Source organism: Stegodyphus dumicola, chromosome 11 (genome assembly GCF_044657685.1).
Source record: "Stegodyphus dumicola isolate Sdum_Otavi_A_Nest chromosome 11, ASM4465768v1".
NCBI lineage: Eukaryota > Metazoa > Arthropoda > Arachnida > Araneae > Eresidae > Stegodyphus > Stegodyphus dumicola.
This window is the reverse complement of record NC_140778.1, coordinates 31,795,378-31,818,154: the sequence shown is the minus strand read 5'-3', so window position 1 is coordinate 31,818,154 and position 22,777 is coordinate 31,795,378. Positions and strand designations below refer to the sequence as shown.

At 35.0% G+C, this 22,777-nt stretch overlaps 1 protein-coding gene across 1 annotated transcript in view; it reads left to right on the top strand.

Moving 5' to 3' along the window:
- Positions 1-22,777, top strand: part of LOC146993863 (uncharacterized) — a 67,240-nt gene that overhangs the window by 16,614 nt on the left and 27,849 nt on the right. Inside the window, exon 3 of the mRNA XM_085826609.1 lies at positions 8,225-8,391. Coding sequence (XP_085682735.1) covers positions 8,225-8,391 — 167 coding nt within the window. The remainder of the gene's footprint in view (positions 1-8,224; positions 8,392-22,777) is intronic.

The window sequence follows — 22,777 nt, the reverse complement described above, 5'->3', positions numbered from 1 at the left end:
CCACTATATGTAGTGAATTTAGTAATTCTTATAAGCTATGTAACAGACAGACAAAACCTTGGCTTCGCAGGAAATGCTGATGCAGTGAAAACCTCTGTTTACGAAATTAATTCGTTTCTGTGTTCTCAACAGAAACGTTTGTAAACCCAAATTTGAAGACCTGGAGGAAAAACAATTTATGTCTTTTGACATGAATTTTGAAAAAACCTTCAACGATAAGGGGAAGGTTCCAGATTTTAAATTACGTCCATGGGACCTATGTAGAGACATTAGGTTAATTGGAAAAGCCGGAGAGATGAAAAATTAGCAACCGCCTTCGCCGGGAATCGAATCACGGACCTCTGGAATACCCCACAGCGTGCAGAACCACTACACCACGAAGGCACGCTAGGAAAGCGGGAGAGATACCTTACACCTTTATGTATTAAATATCATGTTCTACGAATTCAAACAATGAAACTAAGTTCAACAGCAATATCGTAAATTAATTTTAAAATGAGCATTATCTTTACAATTTCCGATACAGAGTCTCGCGCGCTGGATCTAAAAATGTTTTCTTTTTCGTACAATGTTGCCATTGCTCGTTTTGAAATCGTTTAGTTTTTTTAATACAAAATTCGTTGAAGTGTTACAAAATCTGAAATCGATAATAAAACAAATTTCACATTCAAATTAGGGCTTCCACTTGCCCATATTCCATGGAAGATTACATTATCCAAATTTTGGTGGCTTTAGGAAACGTTGTTTTATAACAATGCGAGAAACACATATACATTTATGCAGATTCTTCATTATTCAATTCCTTTAAATATAAGAAAGGCCAGGCGATAATATATGGTGGCAATGATTTGAAAAGTGATACAGCCTTTTAAAGTTTTGACACAAAATTCCAAAACGAAATTAATAGTCCTTCAAGGCAAATCGCTCCTTTGGACTAAAAATAAAAAAAGTTTGAAAGTTTTCAGATATTATTTTATTACGTCCAATAGTTGTGTATTAGTGTTTTGTGTATTACCTTTAGTTATTAAATATCCCGTTCTTTGCACTTAAACCATAAAATTCAATTCAACAGCAATATCGCAAAATAATTTTAAAATGAGCATGCAGTAAAGTTAACAAAATAAATGGAGTTATGAAATTTATCAAAAGCTTCACTGTACACGATACTTCGGGTCAACATATTTTTAAACACTTTTAAACTTTGTTAAACATTAATAAACACTGATCAACAGAGCGCTTTAAAGCTACACACGTTTTTCAACCCCTTTCCGCCTTTTCTAATGTAAGATGCTAATGGTATAAATTTTAATGAATCGCTTTACAATAGAAAAGTACCAAATTAACGTTGAGAAATATAGTTAATTTTAAAATGTCTGGTTTGTCTTTCATAGAAAAGCAATTTACTGCTATACTTTGCAAAATATATGAATGATATGGCTTAGTGGACTGGCAACGGTTTCTTTTTTCAACAGGTCTGGTAAGGATATTAAAACTTCACCAGTGGTTTTACAATTATATTCCCACTACAATTACTGTTTAGCTCTACTCCAATTTTGGCGGAAAAAAGTGTGGGGCATAGATCTGATGCTCTTCTAACCCTTTTACCTTACCACTAACCTCTCTGCAGGACTTTTGGCTATCCAATATTTAAAGTGCCCCTTACCAAACGTATATTGTAGGCCCACTCAATGTTATCGTTTTCAACGATACCGCCATGCACATTCCGAATTGCACTTCTCCTTCTCGCATCTGCAAATGTACTGTGTACCACGAAAGCCGTGATTGTCCCAAACTTGAGGAAACGGAGCCAAAATGTTGTAACTGCTTAGGAAAACATACAAGCAACTGGAGGGGTTATGACGCATATCCTAAGCAAAAACCTGCTGCAAACCCTATCCCTAAAATAGAGGACCGATTTGTCGTTAACAAATCATACGCCCAAGCAATGAAATCGGACATTTTTGCCGATAAAATTGTCAAAGCCGTTACTGAGGCCCAAACAGTTATGAAAAATCTACAGGATAACCATTTCACTCCTACATAATTCTCAACACTTTATCGCAGACCCAAAATTATTGAGGCTCATAAACAATGAAGCTTTTGAACCTTAGGCCGCAGCAAAAAATTAATCCTGTGACAGTTTTGATATGGAATGCTCTAAACCTCACTGACAAAATGGGAGAATTACAAGACTTTATGCACGCACATAACATCGACATTGCCCTCATCACAGAAACACACGCTACACCTGCACATTCACTTCATATGCCAAATTATCGCAGCTACAAATGCGATAGAATTAGACATGGAGGAGCAGCACTCATTTATTTAAAAAAGCAGTTTCAAATCAAGCTTCCATCACGCTGACAATAGCAAAGGATTTGAAGAGATTAGGGCCATTGTGCACATTCCAAACTGAGGCGACGTGACTGTGTGCCCCCTTTATAATCCCCCTTACTTAACCTCCAAGACCAACAAATTATTAATCTACTAAGCAATCCCCTTCCCACATTATTAGGTGGCGACATAAACTCCAAGCACACAAGCTGGGGATGTCGTAAGACAAACAAAAACGGTGACATTTTGTACAACTTCCTTTTCAACAATCCATTTTATCTGCACTAATGACTTCACAATTTCGCCCCACTAATATTAGACAATATCCAGACATCCTAGACCTTTTTCTCTCCTCTACAAACCGTCCTATCACCGCAGAAGTGATAGATGATCAATCATCAGATCATGTACCAGTCTTTGTGCACTTGGGAGACTATAAAGTTGAAAAGGAACATAACATTAAAATTACGGATTCGCCAAAATTCCAAAACCTCGCAAACAATCCAATCCCATGTACTTCCCCCCCTCAAAACCACAGAGGATATTGATACAGTTATTCAAAATATTACTAATCAAATAAATAGCGCCTATGGAAATGCTACTGCGCAAATAATCATAAACAAAAATCATTTAAAACTTCCCCACGACATCAAAAATATGATACGTGGACGCAGCAGACTCTATAAGCTTTACATGTATTCACGTGACCCAACAGTAAAGTAATTAATCAATAGAATGAACAGACAGATAAAAAAAACTAATTGATGAACACTGCACCGCCATGTGAAATAACAACATTGATAACCTTAACGTAGAGGATGGCGCAATTTGGAAATTTATCAGAAATCAGTAAGCAAACAGAACTAAGAATGTGCCCCTGAGGAATAACACATAACACTTATACACGGATGAGGAGAAGGCAAACGCTTTTGCTAAACATTTAACCGAACAATTCACATCCAACACAAATCCTTTTGACTCGAACTTCATTGAACATGTAAATAACGCGATTCAAAGATGGCTTTTTCAACCCAGCACAACGAATTTCGCAAATTTTACCGCCTCAACTGAAGTTAGTATTATTTTCTGAAAATTACACATACGTATAGCCCCGGGTAAAGATAATATCTCAAAAAAAAAAAATGGTCAAAAATCTACCCGGAACACAGATCCTCAAACTAAGTGGGATTTTCAATGAATGCCTCTTTATGAGCCATTTTCCAAAAGCATGGAAACATGCTACTAGAATTCTCATCCCCAAGCCAGGAAAGGATTATACACGGGTAGAAAATTACCGTCTGATATGTCTACTACCAACGCTAAGCAAAATCTTCGAAAAATCACTTACAAACGAATGGATTCAGTACTGAGCTCGCTGCCCGAGCAGCAGTACGGTTTTCGAAAAAGGCTTTCCACATCCATGCAGTTGGTCAGAATAGTAGAGTTCATAAGTGCAGCAATTCATAAACATCAAACGACGGCTTTCCTTATGCTAGACGTGGCCAAAGCTTTTGACCGCGTCTGATATAACGGACTCATATATAAAATGATCCCTCTCAACGTCACCAAAGAGATGCTTATCTTTATTTATTAATTCATCACCAATAGGTTCGCTTTAATTCCACTCTGACCCCACATATTTCCACAGTCATCGGGAAAGCAACTGGGGTTGCTCGAAAGCTTATCCCATCGTCATTAGACCTAGCAAGTGAAAGGAGAATTTATACAAGTATTATCAGGGTCAATGTTCCTTCTTACCTTCTTCGGGAACATACAAGGACCTGACTCGGAACAGAGAGCTTACTAAAGCTATGTTCACTAATTGTGGTAAGTAGACAGGATACACATGAAGGGTATACAAAACCCTTTATTTTTCTCTATATACAATAACTTCCGTACTTCGGAATACACTGACCCGCTACTTGGGGTCTAACGTAAAAGTATAAAAATAAAACTAAACTCTAATTTAACTTTAGAATAATAAACGTGGAAGATTGGCCTTATATTAACAGGAAGCGTATGTAGTACAGAGACTGTGAACACTACAATACGTTTAAATTTATCAAGAGGATTAAAACCTCTGGCCTGGAAGGCAAACAGCAACTGCGTAACTTCTAAGGTAAGCGGCCTGCTTTGACTCAACTGCTTCCTCTCTCTCGCTTGGCAAAAAGCCACAACTTAAATACTTGGCGTTCGCCAGACAAACTTTGCATAAAAACCTTAACGCTTATAATTCTGGCCGGAAGTAGAAAATAAGAAGTGATAGTAAAGATTTAAAATAAAATAAACGTTAGTAAAACTTAAGATCCTTACAGTATTATTCAGCCTTTTCTGACATACGCTTCACCGGTTTGGTGTACTGTCTCCAAAACTGACTTTCTCAAACTACAAACATTTCAAAACAACTTCTTATGAAAAATGAGAAGTGCACCTTGGTTCATTCGTAAGGAAGATTTGAATATAGACTTCAAAATTGAAGATACAACATCTCACACCAGATAGATAAATAATAATTTTTTCACTAAAGCAGTCATTAACAACACCATACACTACGCAGACAACTTTAAATATGCATTGCTTGACGAATATTTCAACTTAAGACCATATGCCACTCATCTATTTACATTTGACATTTAGTCTTACCATAATATCATATCTCAGTGCAACCAACATCAACACATATCATACAGGCATGGGCCTTATTTTTATACGCGTCCTCAGAAAATTCACCCATTATCGGCAATAAGGTTATACACGCGGTGGTATACCCATTATAGGGCAAATGAGGTGTTAGTAAGACTGTGATGAAATTCGCCCCGACACCAGCCTAAAAGACTATAACACACATATATCATATAATGTGTTTGTAAATTATATGATATATATAGTATCACATATATCATATAATTTATAAACATGCACGCGTGTTCCGAGATTCGAGTCCAGGCCCAACGATAGGGCAGGCAGCAGCATTAACGCTATACTGATCAAGAAAGCTTTTTGGCTTAATACAACAACAATAATTCTAGGTGCTACGAAGCTAAACGCTTCTGAGCCAGACTATTAGAAGCAGGCTTTATTAATTAAAGCTGCATGAAATAATGCTGCAAGCAATGATGCTACATTTTAATAAAAATCGATTATGTATATATTTAAAAATAAAAGATCTAAATTATTAACAAGTAGCTCTTTTTCGCTTTTAAATCGCTAAATTTGTTAAGAAATTATAGGCTGACTTAATTCAAAATTAAATATATTATAGTTTGCCGAACGGCAACATTGTGAGAGATCGTTAAGCACGAGGACGCTTGGTTGACAAATTTGGGATTTTTTTCCGGAATGACAACGCAAGAGGATCATATATATCTTGGAAGTTAGAATAGATGGAGTAAGGATGACGTCACAAAATTCAAGCCAAGGATAAGTTAGTAACGTGACGTCATGATTTATCATGGCATCCGTACAGCGTACGGGTAAGACTACGAAATATACTGTTACATATTTTTTTCTTTTTTTAATGGCGCTTTATTTATTCTCACTTCAAAACGTTGAGCACGAAAGTGTAAAATGCAAAAAAATCAACAAATACTGCTTTGATTGACACAAATTTCGGCAGGAAAGTAGCATATATATTTATGCATAAAACAAAATCAATAATTATATACAGAAATCAAAAGAATATTAAATTTTTGTAAGTTATCAGATAATGACATACTGGAGACTTAAACAGAATTATGTATAAAATGAAAATAAACAGCATAAAATTTATAAAAGGACATTAATAGGGTATATGGTCCCCCACTCACAAGCTTTGTATACACTTTGTATACACAAGGTCAATCAGAATACTTTGTATACACAAGATGTATACAAAGTTTACACCTTGTGACCATGCTTTCAATTAGGTGGTGAACCACCGCAGAATTAAGCAATCGCCATTCTTCTTGTAGAGTTGTTTCCAGCTCTATAAGAGTGGCTGGAGGTGGGAAACGTGAAGATATAGCATGCCCGAGAGCATCCAAAGATTTTCAGTGGGATTAAGGTCGGGTGAATATGCTGGCCACGCCATACGCGCAATCCCTTCACTCTCCAGGTAGTCATCGACGATGTCAGCTCTATGGGGACGTGCGTTATCAGCCATTAAAACAAAGTAGGGCCTACTGCTGCAGCATACAATCTCACAATGGGTTCTAGGACTTAATCTCGATACCGGACAGCCGTCAAAGAACCCCGTTTAAAGATGTGCAGTTCGGTGCGGTATCCTAATGAAATCCCTGCCCACACCATAATGCTTCCGCCTCGGAATGGGTGATGTTTTGGGACTTGCGTGTTCGTTGTTCACGCCATGTCCTTATACTCTTGTCATCTGGCTCCAGAGCAAGTCTTGACTCATCAATAAACATGACATTGTCCCAGTCAGACACATTCCAATTGACATGTTCCCGGCACCACTGTAATCGTGCCCCTCTTGATTGGACGAATAGAGCAACACAAACTCGAGGTATCCGGGCGTACACTCCACTCATATGTAATCTTCGGGGTACAATAGCTGCAGATATCGCCTTACTAATGGACGCTGTAACCATAGATGTCACACGTGTGGAGTTTGCTCTGCGATTCCGCTTGGCTACGATAGCAATATATCGATCTTCCGCGGGGTTTGTAACCCTTGGGCGACCGGCTACGGGTCTTCGGACAACTGTCTGTGTGGTTTGGAATTGTTTCCATAAACGTGAAATTACAGAATGATAAACGCCAAAGAAAAGAGCAACATCTGTGATCGACTGTCCAGCTTCAATGCGCCCCACAGCACGCCAGCTCTCAAAATCTTCCATTCGTCTTCTGGAAGTCATAGAAACACGTATGTATTGAAAACAAATTGTACGAAAGTTTTAAATACCTTCTATCAGCACCTACAATCAATTTCTGTAATCCTTCATTAAGCTGGCTTCTTATAAGTCTGCCTTTTTTGCATATTTGTTGACATGAAAGCGCGATTGGCTGTTACCTAACATGTTTACAAACTTCTATCTACCTCTGCAGCGAATTGCATCCTCTTCAATTCTGATTGGCTTCCGGAAATTAGCATTTTCCTCTCCGTGCTTAACTTTTTGAAGTGAGTGTTTATGAACTTTTTATTGAATGCACAAAATACTCATTTTTATTGATCTAAATATTATTTTTGCCTGGGCTAAAATTTTTGCAATCTTAGAATTTTTTTCCTGTGGTGAAATCTAGTTCGTAAAAGTATGTACGAGAATATGAGAAATATAGAGGACCTAGAGAAAACACAACTCGTTGAATTCAGTATATTGTTCGGGCATATGGTGACAGGCAGAAATATGTGCTTCTTGTACTTTTTTGCCTCGACAGTGCCGTGCATGAACAGTATTTGCAGCCGTCCTTACAATTTCATCTATACGCTAAAAGGTAACTCTAGAAAACACTCTGATGGTATTTAAATCTTTGTAATTAACATGCGAAAGTATAAGATGCGTAGAAGTGAATAAGAAATTAAGATTAATTCCAAGTTAAGGCTTAAACCTTCCTTTCGTATCGTTGACGCAGAATAGCTTGAATTAAAAGTATTACGATGCCCTCTCGCACTTTCTCAGATCTTGATTTTTTCCTGTGCTTTCTTCCTTTTGTATAGCTTCGCATAAATAATGCAGAAGAGATGCGTTAGCACACAGAAAGAAATTTGGAGATCTGTGTTGCCACAATACCTTCGAAATGATACGGCTGCTTTTTATTCTGTTATTCTAAACTATTCGTTTTGCACAAAAAACAATCTCAGTTTCTACACATTATGCATATATTGAATGTATAGGCACTGGTTTTAGTAACACTCTGTTAAAAAGGTTCATTACATTATATTCCTTTGCAGAGCTTCGCAAGTCTGCCTCAGTATCCACCACAACAACCTTATTGGTACGCGTCTGCTATTGGACAACAAGAATCGGGACCTTGGGGTCCGTGGACACAAAGTAGTGAATGCTCGAGAACCTGCGGTGGAGGAATAGCTTACCAAACTAGGATATGCAAAGATATCAGGTGAGTTCTATTTTAAGTTTCCATTCCTGTGTGCACAAACATTTTTGTAAAAATGATTAGATACGACTTCCGTTAGTTATTATAATTTTTTTTATGTGCTGAACGGGGTTACAAGAATTCAAAGATATAATTTTAACCTAAGGCTATAAGGTATTTCTCCCGCCTTCTTAGCATGCCTTCGTGGTTTGCTTCGTGGTCCTGCACACTGGGCGTGTACTTCAGAGGTCCACGGTTCGATCCCCGGCGAAGGCGTTGCATATTTTTCATCTCTCCTGCTTCCAAAATAAACCTAATGACTCTACAAGGCAATGAACCTTGTTTTGGTCTAATAACTGAGTTTTCAAATTGATCTCAATTTATTGTGAAATAATAATATTATGTTACTTGTTTTGACTACAGTAATTCCTCTGTCTGAAACTTGGATCTGTACTGATTCTTAAAGAAATATGTTACGTTGTTTTCAGTTTACGTTATTTCTTCTTGAAGAAACATGTAATGCTGTTCTTTCATCTGAGCTTGCTGCTTAAAATGCATTTACTTTTAGAGATATTTATCTGGGTAACTAGGTTCTTGCTGTTATTGTTCTGAGTGATACCACAATTCCACAGGAATCTGGCAGGTGAATTTGTAGTCATTTGTTTCACTTTTGTTGCAGAATATAATTTGATCGGCCTAGAGCCTCTGGATAAAGTTATAAATATATCAATTATAAGTGATTAGTTTTATGCAGATATGCTTGAGTTAATGAAAACATAATTACTAGTACGTTGGTTCTACACCGGCATACAATGATCAAATTTTCATTAAGTTTCGGTATGAATGACCAAGATTATATTAACGAAAAATCATATGTAAGCCAACTGTAATAATACATAACGTGTAGACCAATCGGTGAATCACTTTATTATATCGGATCGGTGATCACTTTATTGTAGATCACTTTATTTACCTAATAGGTGGGCCACAATTGCCTCCTACAAAGGAGCGGACAATTTAAATCCACGCGTTGTCCGAGATCTGAAACCAGGCTCTTACGTGCGGCAGACTAATTTGCTACAGTACATCCATCCTTTCTCGTGTAAAAGTTAGCTATTTTAAACTCGATGATTTCTGTTACTTATATGATTTTACACTAAATTCTCCTAATCGTATTTATGACGTCGCTTCATTTAAACACTTCTAGTTCTTTATTAAAGTAAAAGAGATTATGCACTTTGAAAATCAAGAAAAGAATGTGATTTGAATAAACAAATGCATTTATATATTGTAAAAGGTACCAAAATATTTCAGGTACTGTAATACTACTAAAATTAGCAAATTCTTTGAATTACTACCGGCTGACGGTACCGTGTTGAACTTTTCATACGGCATTCTGTCATCAGAATTAGCTCCCCCAGTGGTACCTCAAATTGTTGATTACAGCAGTATAGTGGTTCTTGTGTGGCGTGATGACGTGCAGACCATTAAGTATTCATATCGGAGATAGAGCAATGTGCAGCCATTAAGCTTTGTGGAAACCTAGACCATTTCACGACCTTTACAAATGAATCACCAGGTGTGTAGGGATACACTTGGGACATCATTTTCAAATAGCATCTGTTGCTCGTTAAAGAAAAGGAAGCGGATTTCATTGAAAAAGACATGCAGTGCTGTATGTTAGATATGGATATGAACTAGGCACAAAATTGGAGTAATGCAATAGACTGTACCTGAAAAATCGTTGCTATGCAGCTGATGATATTACAGAGAACTACACGAATTAGCTGTTTTTTCGTATTGATAAAACTGAGCATAGTCTGTTCGTAAGAAGTACGTTTTCGGAGCTTAAACCAGTAGCCCATCTACTATCCTCAATAGAGCGTCGAAAGAACCTTTTCCGAGAATTTTAGCTTTAGTGATACGTGATAGATCGATTTACGTGAAAACGAATTCTTTGGGGAACTAAGAAGGAAAGAGCTTTAAGCGAAAGATTTTCATCTGAAATGCAAAATGTCCCATGTAACTAGCTGGGACATCGACTCTAGCAAAATATTTCGGCAAGAATGTTTCCAGGGGCAGGAAACGGAGACGGCATAGATGAGATAAATTCATAAGAATGATAACCTCATAAGAATCTGATCCATCCTCGTGCTCTCTCAATCTCCGTTCTTGCGAGTTTTCTTTTCTGTTCATTAGCGTTAAGTACTGCATGGTGTGCAGATGCTTCTAGCAATCTTCCAGAGATTTTATGGATTCAGCAGCATTATATTACAATACATGGATAATATTTCAAAAGAGGTGGGCATGACACGAACATAGTAACAAATATATACTTAAAATTATTTATTATTAGAATTTTCTAGCTACAGTAAGAAGCAAGTGCCATCAGTTGCTAATAAAATTAGACGAAACCTTAGATTTTGTGTAAAGAAAGAAAATATTAGAAACCTAGATTAGAGAAAAATCTGTAATCCAGATCACACTTTGTCGACTCTCGGAACCTTTAGAGCTATAAGATATTTTCTTGGGACTCCATCCTCCTTAAGAAAAATATGTTTTAAAATAATATTTAAAGTAGATGATTATGTTACAGGTACTTTTTGTAAAGATAACTAAAGAAAAGCATTGCACTTTTTACTAAAACATTTTAACACAAAATTTATATAACTTATTCATTGTATTAACTCGTGCTCCAAGTTCACCTGCCTTGCATTATATTTAATGAAAGGGGATGTGCTTGCAATGTTTCACACAAACTGTCGAAATTTCTTTTTCCTGATGTTATATAGAGTCATATTTCATATTCTGCATGTAATTTGGTTCTATACTTTGTTTCTGTTGCTACAAATTTGAAAAAAAAAAATGTTTCACTTTAATAGGTTTTACTGAGTGACATTAATGTGGTTGGGGAGTGGAAGATGATATCCTTAAGTAAATAACACTTCCACACGTCTTCCACACCACAAAACATTTAATGAATAAGGATAATAGAAAACGTACAGATTTTAAATTAAATAACGGTACTGTTGGGCGTTCTCGCGGTTGTTAGATACAAATACAGTTCTTCATGACTTTAAGTATTTAAATAGCTACTCAGCGTCTACTCGCACTTGCTATTTGAGTTCTTTTGTTACCACCTTCGTTTGGAATTAACGTCTATCTGACATCATCGTCTTTCACCTCGCTCTCGCGGTCGGCGCCTAGGTGATGCCCTCTGGTGGCTATGTAGAACTAACGGTTACCACATTGATAGGGTTTGTAGCAGTTGGGAAACTTCTAGGTATGCATGAATCTATAGCTAAAAATGTAGATGCTCCGCTTGCTTAAATTTATATTTTAAATGATTGCTGTTTTTTTTTAAATGATTATAATACTAAGCAAAATGTCCCTCTTCAGATGAATTCAATCGGATAAATAATGTATTTTAAAATAATTTATTAATATTTAAGTATTTCCAAATGAAGTAAAAAAAAAGACATTCAGTTTTAGAAAATTTGCTCATTTGTTTCTGTTCTAAGAATTCAGCTTGATTTATTGCATATTTCTGTATTATAAAGTAATCCTTCTTATTTTAAATACTACAAATTAAGTACAATTTGATTGCACAGAAAAATAAATATATAAGAGATTATTATATGAAATTTAGGATTTAATAATTGATGTTCTAGAGAGCACAGAATACCAAATGTTGAAATTTGAATACCATTTTCTCTTCTTGAAGAAATGCTTCATAATGATGTCAGTACTTTTATTGAGCCAAAAGATATTGAAATTCTGTAATTAAAATCATGCAGATTTTTATAATAATGCCTTGGCATAAAATTCAAAAATCTACTACCTAGGTTGGAAATTTTGAAAGGCTGCTTTTTACAAGTTACAAACTGGTTTTCATAACAGTAGGAAAACCCTTTTATAAGACCATGCTTATGAACATTTCTGTATTTCAAACTGTGGCCGTCTTGCATAAAGGTGTTGCCACGAGTATGAAGCTGTTCCTTCTCGTATATTAAGGAGTGTGAATTAGTATTAAGTAATCTTTGACTAAGCGTCTGATACTCATCTAAAATATGCTTCTAAAATATGATTCTAAAATACGCTCCAAAATATGCTAAAATATGCTTCAAAATATTCTAAAATATGCTTCGAATAAAAGAATAGAGAAATTAGTGTTGAAAGAGGGATTACGTGGAAACTATTTTAGAGCATATTATTAATTATTTTTATTTAAAAATATAATTCGTAACACTTAAAAAATTTGAATGTTTAATCCCAGTACATGAACTGACAATGAGAAATGAAATTTTTGTTGTTAAGTAATTGTTTAAATTGTTATGAAAGGGACAAATTATACCAGAGTATTATTTATTGGCATGTGTAGCATAAAGATCAGATTTTTAACTCCCTAAAATTTTTACTACTCCTATAAACTTGCTTATACGAATTTTGCTTTCAGTATTTGAATTTAATACTTAATACTTAATTTGGTGTTATTGAAATTAAAAATAAATAAACATATAATGTTCATTCTATTAATTAATGTCTTCATTTAATTCTCGGAAGCTAAATTTGGAAAAAATGAATTCACTTTTTATTGCTTTCATATATTTGGGATGATTTGTAAAATTTTGGAATTTAAGGTAAAACTTAATAATTAAAATAATGTCATCATCATGACTTCATTATGATTTTTATAGGCGTTTTCGAAATACGATAAGAATAATAAGATGTAAGGATAAACAATGGGAAATGCTACGGGCTGATTAAACAGACACATTTAATATATCAATAATCAATAATGAATTCTAAATAAATCCTTTCTGAAAGCCTTAGGAGTAACTCTGATCTCATAATGAAGATCAGTTTTACTAAATGATGTTTTGTATCATTAAAATTTATTTTTATATTATTAAAGATAGTCTTCACCGATGAAATGCTGATGTATTTATAAAAAATTAATAATATAAAATTACTTGTCTTTAGTGCTTCTTTCAAGTTTGTCCTTCTGCATTTATTTACGTTTTCAAAGCCTAATCTATCCATGTATTAGATATCACAATTTCTGTTTAAAATAATGTTTTACGTTAGGATACCTAAAACAAACGAAACGAACAGACATGCAAATGGCATATTAAAGTTTAGGATAAAAGTTTATTATTATGATTACTATCATTATTATCATTTGATAACTAATTTAAAAGAGAATTCCTGCTCCCTTCCAAAAGAAGAAGGATAAAGACCATATCCAAGATGCATTTTATGTTCTGTTGAATGGCATTTAAATTCTATTATTAAGAGCTTTTGCTATACAAATTAGTATTTCTAAATTACGTAGTCGTTGATATTAGTGATTTTAAATTGGCTGTTCAATTAACATGAGATACATAAAACCAAACTATTAAAGACTGCCATAGATGTAAGGGTAAACAATGGACATGCTATACTATATGAATTACCTTGCAATTGTTTTCTTCAGCTGGCGAAACATTTAAAATATCAAAGCATAAGATTAACAAACGTACTTTTAATATCGCTTTGGAAAAAAGTAAAATGTTTGATGAACTTCAATACAACTTGAAAACTCCAGTAACTATTTCTAATACGTGCTATAAAACCACCTCTTTGCCTGTAAGCGGCAAAGCAGTCTTATTTAACAGAAAGAACTATACGATGCTTCTTACGTTTTGTTTTCGGAACTTTTGTAAATTTTTATACCACAAGAAGGTAATAAAATACTGGTGGTCAGTTATTTAGAAATTATTCATGTTAAGTATTATAGTGGATTATTTTTACTTTAAAATCCATTACTTCTTTGAATCAAAGCTTCTATCGATATATTCTATTTCCCGCTGAAATCATCCAAACTGGAAGCGCATATATTAAATTAAAACACAAAGACTAAGTTTGCCCAGTTTTACAGTTACCACACAATGTAACTTTGTTTCTCTTTCGTTAAATACTAGTAATTAAAACATACATATTACACCTTTTAGCTATATATAAAAGCTAAAATTTAAAAGTAGAAGGAATAAAGAATATAAAATCGTAGGAAAAAATTCGAAAAGAGTTTAAATATAAAACTCATGCCACTGTTAAATTTTAGAACGAAGTAAACTGTAAATTGAAATATTAAAATATGTTGATATTTCTTACAATTATTTTAAACTAAATAAAAAATGAATAATTTTAAACTAATCATAACTAAATAAACACTACATGAAAATGCAAATTAATTATTCGTTTTTAATGCTTCAAATCGGCTCGTAAAGGGCGAATAATTTAAAACATTAAAATTCAACTAAAATAGAGTACTGCCTCAAGTTTGGTTCCACTCGATTTTTTGAACAACAACAAATTTTAAAATAAATATAAAAATAAAAATAATAATATTAATAATAAATTATAAAAATCAAAATATATGCATACAAGATAAATAGACAGAGAGATATACAGACAACATTGCAGGCGTTAACCTGGGATACATGCAAGAGTAGTTACAAGTGAAAATATTATGCACATGGAATCACTTTAAATTTTAGGAATTAAAGTCCGAATATCAGCCATTGAACTAAAAGGCTAACTACCTAAAACAACAACAAATTTTAGAATTTTAAAACCTCTTCTTCCTTTGGATAAGTAAGCAAAGAAGAGACTTCGTTAAGCATGTTTCCCAGGTTATAAAGGCGTAGTAAACACGTCACAAAGTAATCCGACGTGGTGGTAACTTTTTGAAGTCTATTTTCGGTAATGATAACTTCGTTCCTAAATTATACAAGAAATGGTTCTTTTAATCTACCAAAAAAGGTTATTTCTCGGATACCCGATCTATGCACGCCCATTCGCGGAATGGGCCGACATCCGCCCAGTAAAATAATATGTGAACATACCAGTGAATTTTTGGATCTAAAGAAGCGAGTATTTCAAATTTAAAAAAATGTCCTAGAAAAAGCGCGTTTTATAGGATAATAGGACGTCGTTTTATAGGACGTAAATATTTAATTATATAATTTTTTTCGCTTGGATTCTGTAGTTACAAAACAGTTTCAGGCAGCATTTCTTGTTGTCACATCAAAAATCTTTAAATAGATATTACCGGGTTTTCACTGCGCTTCATTCCGTAATTGTAATTAGCACATGTTTGGAAGAAAACAAATCATTCTTAACAGAAATATTCTTTGTAACCAATTTTTTACAGGCAAAATGTTTGCAACATAACGTTAACCTTCGAAGCTATGTATTATATAATGCGCCTTGTTACTTTCAGATTAAACGGAAATATTCCCTATATATTTGTAGAGATCGCTTTTCTAGCCGTTTAATGTTTTGAAATAGTGTGTATGCAACCTTTCGAAATAAAACAAAATCTTGGAAATAAAGGCCTTAAATTATATAAAAAGTTAATTGTAAGAAAATTTATACCTTGCTGTATGCGAATTAGGAAAAAACAACCTAATAAAGAACTCTATCGTTCAGTATATGTATTTATCTCAATATCAGCATCTGTAATGAATTAAAATGTAAACACAATCAGATACAAGTTAGTAATCCAGAGCGTTTTCGCCGCGCCTTTGTTGGTTGGTTGGTTGGTTGGTAACGGAGGACGGGGACGCCTGATGTCTAACAGAGGTAAACAGGCATGTGTCCCGCGCCCTCCACTAACCAGGAACAACTCCCTGAGGCCTCAAGAGGCCGCTTTAGGAGCTTTTTAGGATGTTAACAAGAGCATTTACATGGCCATACAAGGGCAGATTGCATTCGTTTTGACATTTGTTGTTTTGACATTTGTTGTCGCGCCTTTGTTAAAAAGTTTAGACAAAGCAGCATTTTAAAGGAGGAGAAAGCTGTGAATAAAGCGCAGTCAATTTCGAGGTTAGTAAGGCAAGGGGTCCTTTCCTTCAGAAATAGCAATCAAGATTTGAGCCAAAGTATGTATTTTGCTAAATTTAATATTAATAGCAGATTTAAAATTTATATTTCCACCATAACTTCTATAATAGGAGCGTACACGTAGCTTTAGCTTGCTCTGGAATATTCCGACTCTGGTGCCACTCAGGCAAAATTATACAGTCTTTTCCAAAGAGGACAGTCTTCCAGGAGAACTTTCTTGAGCAGTAAATTAGCATGTGCTCAATTATTTTCAGAGCCGTATTCAGACTTGATAAGATCCTAAACTATTTCAGATATGGGACCCTTTATAAGTCTGTTATACGATATTTATACTATATTTAATTTTGGGAGGGGTGGCCCTACGAATGTTGGGGGCCTAAGTCATAGCTTGTGTAGCTTATACGAAAATCCTGCACTGATTATTTTGTAGTTAACTCGGTGAATTTGTTTATTTTATCTTTACTCTAAGCTGTTGCTCCTCTACTGAAAAATAAAAAGGAAATCGAGAGAAAGTGGTTCTTTTGACATAATATCTATTAACCACCTAATTTTCTTTATTTGTTTAGGCTATTTAAGATTTTTAGAAACTAAATTTCCTTAGTTTTGCGGAATAATACATTACCATATGGAGCTCCGAAGGGGTACTAATAGAGTTTTAAATTAAATGCGCTGTGCAATACAAACCTTAAAACAAACAAAATGCCTCTAAGGTATTAAAAAGTAGCAAGAAAATATTTTAAATTTAATAAAAAAACTACAAAATATGCTCCCCTTGTAGCTATGACACGATAGTATGCTAGAGAACGAAATTTTTGCAATCAACTCGCATTGCGAGGGGGGTATGAGGAGTTCGCTTTGTCCGTTGTAAATATGTCGTCACCTGAATGCTCACGATCTTCAGCATCCACAATCTTTATACGATGAGGAATGGATAGAAAGATATATAAGAAGTGATACCTCGCAACTCGTTTCGCTTCGAGTACCTAACTCTTAAGAGTAACTTAAGACTTATTTCACTCTTGTTCAGTTATTCAGTGCACAGTTACAGATTAAAAGTATACAATAAGTATTTTATTAATACATTTTATTAAACATATCAATTTATTAATACATAAGTACTTATTTACACATTAACACACGTTGTGTTTGGAGGTAGGACATCTGATATTGGGTGCATACATCGGGTTCGTTTGAAGTGAATGTACAAGTGTGATGAAAATTGAATAAGATTTATTATTATCACAAAGAAATAAAACAAATGCTTCAGTTTCCTAAGATATTCATAAGAGATACAAACAGAAAAGAGTCTTTATGCATCAAAGAGAAAAGGGTCTGTATGCTGTAACTACTGAACGACTCTCACAATATGTACTAAAAATGTCTCAATGGGTAAAGATCGTGACCATTCAGGTGACGAAATATTCAAGGGAATGTCCGAGTCTGATTTCTGTCCGTTTGATTATTTTCTTGGGTAAATATGCGGTTTCTTGTATTATTCGAACATGTTCAAAATTAAATACTTAGTCTTTTTTGCTTATAGAAACGAACCCACCAGCAGCAGAGGTTTAAAATCGCCCTGATATTTGCAAAGCTCTCATGCCGCAGGTAAAATATCCATGAACAAAACATTCAAATCTTCTTCTAGTATCCCTTCCAGTTTCGAGCCAAGCTACCCTGGCCAGAATGTATAAAACTAGTATGACAAAGCTGAGGCTGTTTCTCTTGTCGTTTAATTGAAAATATTTATAAAGTTTAGTTCAAAAATTACTATATGGGACTTTTGAACTTAAGTTAAACTTTTACGTAGTTTACCAGTTGCAAAGCCACTATCTAATGTTGACCTTCAGATGCATTTGGCAGGAACTATATTTTAATGAGGCAGTGGCGAACACTCCACTAGCTGAGCTGAACTCCTACTTTTATGCTCTGCCTCATTGAATTTAAATTTGTATAACCTTCTAAAATGAGCCAAAATTGGGACATGAACAAAGAAGGATAGAACACCTGAAAATATAAGAGTTACTGAATCTTACGAATAGTTTTCGCAAATTTTCTAGCGGTGAAATTTTGTTTATGCTCGTCCGAAACTCGATATTTCTTTGCCTTCATTTTTGAACACAAAGTTGCAATTGGAAACGAATGAATATTTTTCGATATTTAAAAACTTTAAACGTTCCATTTGGCCTGATTAAGACCATAACCTATAAACTTAGAAAATAGAATTGAATAATTTTTTTATGAATTTATTCTAACGAGAAATTTAATCAGATACAGGTTGGTCACTCACGATATACTTCGGAGAAATTTGCAACTGTATGACAAGAGTTACACCTTTCATTTGCAAAAATAATGCTTAATTTTTTTCCCAACATGTGAACAGATCCCTCTTTCGCAAGACTTCTTTCGCAAGCAATCGAAATAATCGTTCTATTTAGACACAGGTTCTTCGATAAAGTAACGGCTCTCACAATGTGTACTAAAAATGTCTAAATGGGTAAACGGTTATGGAGTTCACTTAATAATTGAGCTTAATTCTAACTTTGGTTCATAATTAAGGTAATTATGAATCAGATTTAAGGTTCAGGGTTTGGAGTAGATAAATGCAAAAATATATTACCTCGTAAATTTTATTACTTTAAGTTTTAAATTTATTTAAATAGGAAAATAAAAAACTAGAAACTTCCAAAATCTCAAAGGCACGCAATTAATGCATACTTAAATTTAATCATAGCTAAACCCTCAGCATAATTCTGCCATTTTAAAAAGGATAAATTGTTTTATACAATAATATTTTCCTTCTTCTTTACGTTAACTGCATACCAATTTCCTATACCTAACTCTTCTTTAATTCTGAAATGCGTTACTGTAATTTTCGGTAACAAGGTTTGGTATTAAGTACTATATTTTTCGACTGGATATGTGTTGAGGTGCGTGTACCGGGGCAGTAGACCCAATCTAATGCAGTTAGTTGTACGAGTTTTCGATCAAATGAGGATATGAAAAGAACGAATAAGTAGAGGGGGAAAGTTCATAGTATTTTGAAGAGAGTTCATATCATAAGCAGCAGTGGAGTAGCATTTCGTGAAGACGTCAGGAATTAGGAGACGGTAGTAACAGTGCAGATAGCCTTGAAGTCAGGGGAATAACATAAGCGACATCATTCGAACTATATCTGAGTCGCTTCCGCCTAGGAGCTTGCCGATAGCAATATGGTTCGAGAAGCAGTCGATGAATTGTAAATGAAACTGCTGAGCTGGTGGAGAAGCGTCCTACATGGCAGGCGGAAGGAAAGCAAATGGTTGTAATCGAGGAACATAATGCAATGTTGAAGTAGCCTCCGCCCGTCGAAGTTAACGATTGGTTTGTTCAAATTTAAAGCAAATGCATTTTTGTTTTCGGAACTTGTCTTTTGATGTCGATTTATCAATTGAGGAGTTAGTGCCCTTAAAATCTATTTATGTAGAATTATATATGCATCGTGCAGAAATGATTGACACAACGACTCTCACAACGAAACTGTTGCAGTATGCGAATTGTTAGGTTAGGTTAAGCTATTTAATTACGGCAAAGTCTCGAGGGCTATATGCCTAAGGGACGCCTTCGTGGAGGACTTTCTAAGGTAAAATGGCTCGTATACACGTTACACATGGAGAAAACCACGAAACCAACCATACAGCCAGAACTTTCGCGGGATTCGAACCTCGGATCGAACTACCAGTGCTCAGCGACTTTACCGCTCGGCCGCTGGTAGGCCGTATGCGAAGAGAAAACAAGTGAAATAGACACAAGGGGGCGTGACCTACTCAGAATGCATAGATGGAGCTGCCTGTAAGCGAAAGGTATAAGTCAGAGCCCGTCCCTTTCGCCGTCGTCATTGAGAACTTGGGCAGCAATGATGAAAAAGGACGGCCAACTTCGGACGACCTGCAGCATCGCATACAGCAGCAAATGTGGCAGCTGTGTCGGATTTTATCATGGCGAACAGGCGCAAAACGTTCAGCAAGATGCAGGAAGAGACAGGGCTTGCGCAAGGAACATTGCAGGCAATTGTGCATGGTGATTTAAAGATGACAAATGTGCGTGCAAAGTAGGTGGACCTCGGATTACGCCTTGCTTGAGAAAATGAAGGACGCAATCAATGGCCAACATGTTGAATCTTCTGCCGAATTGCATGCACTTCTCCATATGTGGTGCGTCAACACCTCACAGATTGGTTTAGCAAAGCTCCTTCGGTACCTCCCAGCCAGATGGCTGAATTGTATTGACATGGGAGGGGAATACTATTTCTAACTGATGTACTATTAGGTTTTCTTAATAAATTGTATTCCGCTCTGCGGCAGCATTTGCGCCATTCATTTCTGTACGACGTAAGTATATGTGATTTATGTATCACCGATCACCTGCACATCAAAGCAATGAATTAGAAATAGGAATTAATTATTTACTACATAGCCACCGCTCTGTCTATTATAAGCAGAGCGGTTTTTTTTAAGAAAATGCACCATGCCTAAATTTGTAGTTTAAGTTTTTCCTGATTTTAAACTACATATAACGCAGATGTGTACTAAAAAACTAGTGGGCAAGTAATTAATTACAATTTTTTGATAACAAACAGTAAACATAATTTTGAAAATCCACAGTGTCATCAAATCGAAAATTGTTTCCATGACAGATGCATTTCATATAGAATTTTGATATTTTTTTTATTAATTTGAAGGTCTAAATTCCCGACGTAATTGACAGTGCAATCGTTATACGCTGTATTCATTTCTTTAAAAGTTAGTAAAGTGTTATGACAAGTTTGCTATTATATTTAGTGATCATCAGTGATAAATGCTGATGGCTGCTTGATGCATAGTCACCCATTTTTTTCCATTTTAGATCCCGTTTGCCACCGGTCCGGCTATTATTATGTTATGCGCCCTTGCGGGAAATATATCATTGGGCAGGATACATCACAAGATTACAGCGATTTCCAGGCAATACATGCGTGGAAGGATGAACAGCAATGGACGAGAATATCATGCATTTTTCTTCAGAAACAAAGTATTTGCGAGATTTCCTGCATGACTAAGACTCAGTGTATTACTAAAATATTATTCTCTACAATACTGAAATAATAATTGAGTCGGTGTGTTAAAAAATTAATCTGCATTTTGTTTTATGGTTTTGTTTTTAAACTTAATTTTTTAAGAAACAGATCTGTAATCGATGTGTACATTTAATTAATGACGGAAGTTCACACAGACTTCAGTCATTATCACACCAACTCTTGTAAAAGTAAAGTATTATTAGGAACATAAAATATTCTAACAACTGTTGCAGTGCCAAGTCATATAAATGACTAATTCTATTTATGTTATTTGTATGTTACTATATATAGTATTTATTACTAAATTTCCAAGTATTAAATTACTTTCATTAATTTACATTTACTAAAAACATTCTGAAAAAGAACTTCTCCAAGACTAGCGGCCGTCAAAGGCTGATTCAGAAACGAGCGCGATCATGGGCGCCTTTATCGCATTTTCCCGAACGGAAAGGTGACTAATGCTCTTTACAGTATGAAAGTTCCTGCAGGCAAGACTGACTTTTTCTGGAGGAAGTACGTGAGTAGGATGACTTGTAAAAGAAAGAACCCAAATTAAGTTGCAGACAATGATATATTTTCGGTTTCGGTTACTTAAATTTGAATATGTATGTATGACGATTTGACTACGCAACAAACCGGATATTCGGAGATATAACGGAATGATGTTTCGCGAATGAGATCACTTATGAACGCTAGCGCCTCATCTTCAATTCAGATAACTTGATTTTCTAAGTATAATGTGATGTTCCTCTCTTTTAGCAAACAGCTAAATGTGTAGGAACCTCGTGAACAGCTAAGAGAATAATCGCTTTAGTTCATGAAAAGAGACGTAAACTCAAGAAGGGTTAATTACCCTTTATTATTCAAAATATCAGTGTACAGTCGCCTCCTTTCTCAGAGCGTACAACAAAGCCTCTACTTGGGCTGAAACTCAAAGTAATCAGAAATAAAACTTAACTAAAAACACATAGCCGAAACTATTAAAATTCTAATTAGTTGGCCCCGAAATGCCTAATAAGCTGGCGAAGTACTAAAAGGCCTGCATTACGGCCGAGCTTAGTAACAGCTTAGAGAGAGACGTAGCCAAAGAGCGAACGCTTGCAAGTCAAACTCTGGGGCTTTGTAACGAAGTGAGTGGAATTTCGACTTAAATAACTCTCTTACTCATTTGCATTAAACGCGATTCTAAAAACACATTCTGGAAGGAAATTGTAAGTTAAAATTAGGAAGGACAATAAAGTATCTTTAACTAAAATTAACTTTTATAAACTTAGGATAAACCTTACGATAACAATTAGGAAGAGTGACAAGATAAAAGGCTTCTATAGCATACAAAAACTGGATTTTCAATTAAATGTCACATAAAACCCTTATATTAGGGCAGTGATTCTCACATTGCGCTATGAAGACAGAGTAATTTGGAAAATTAAT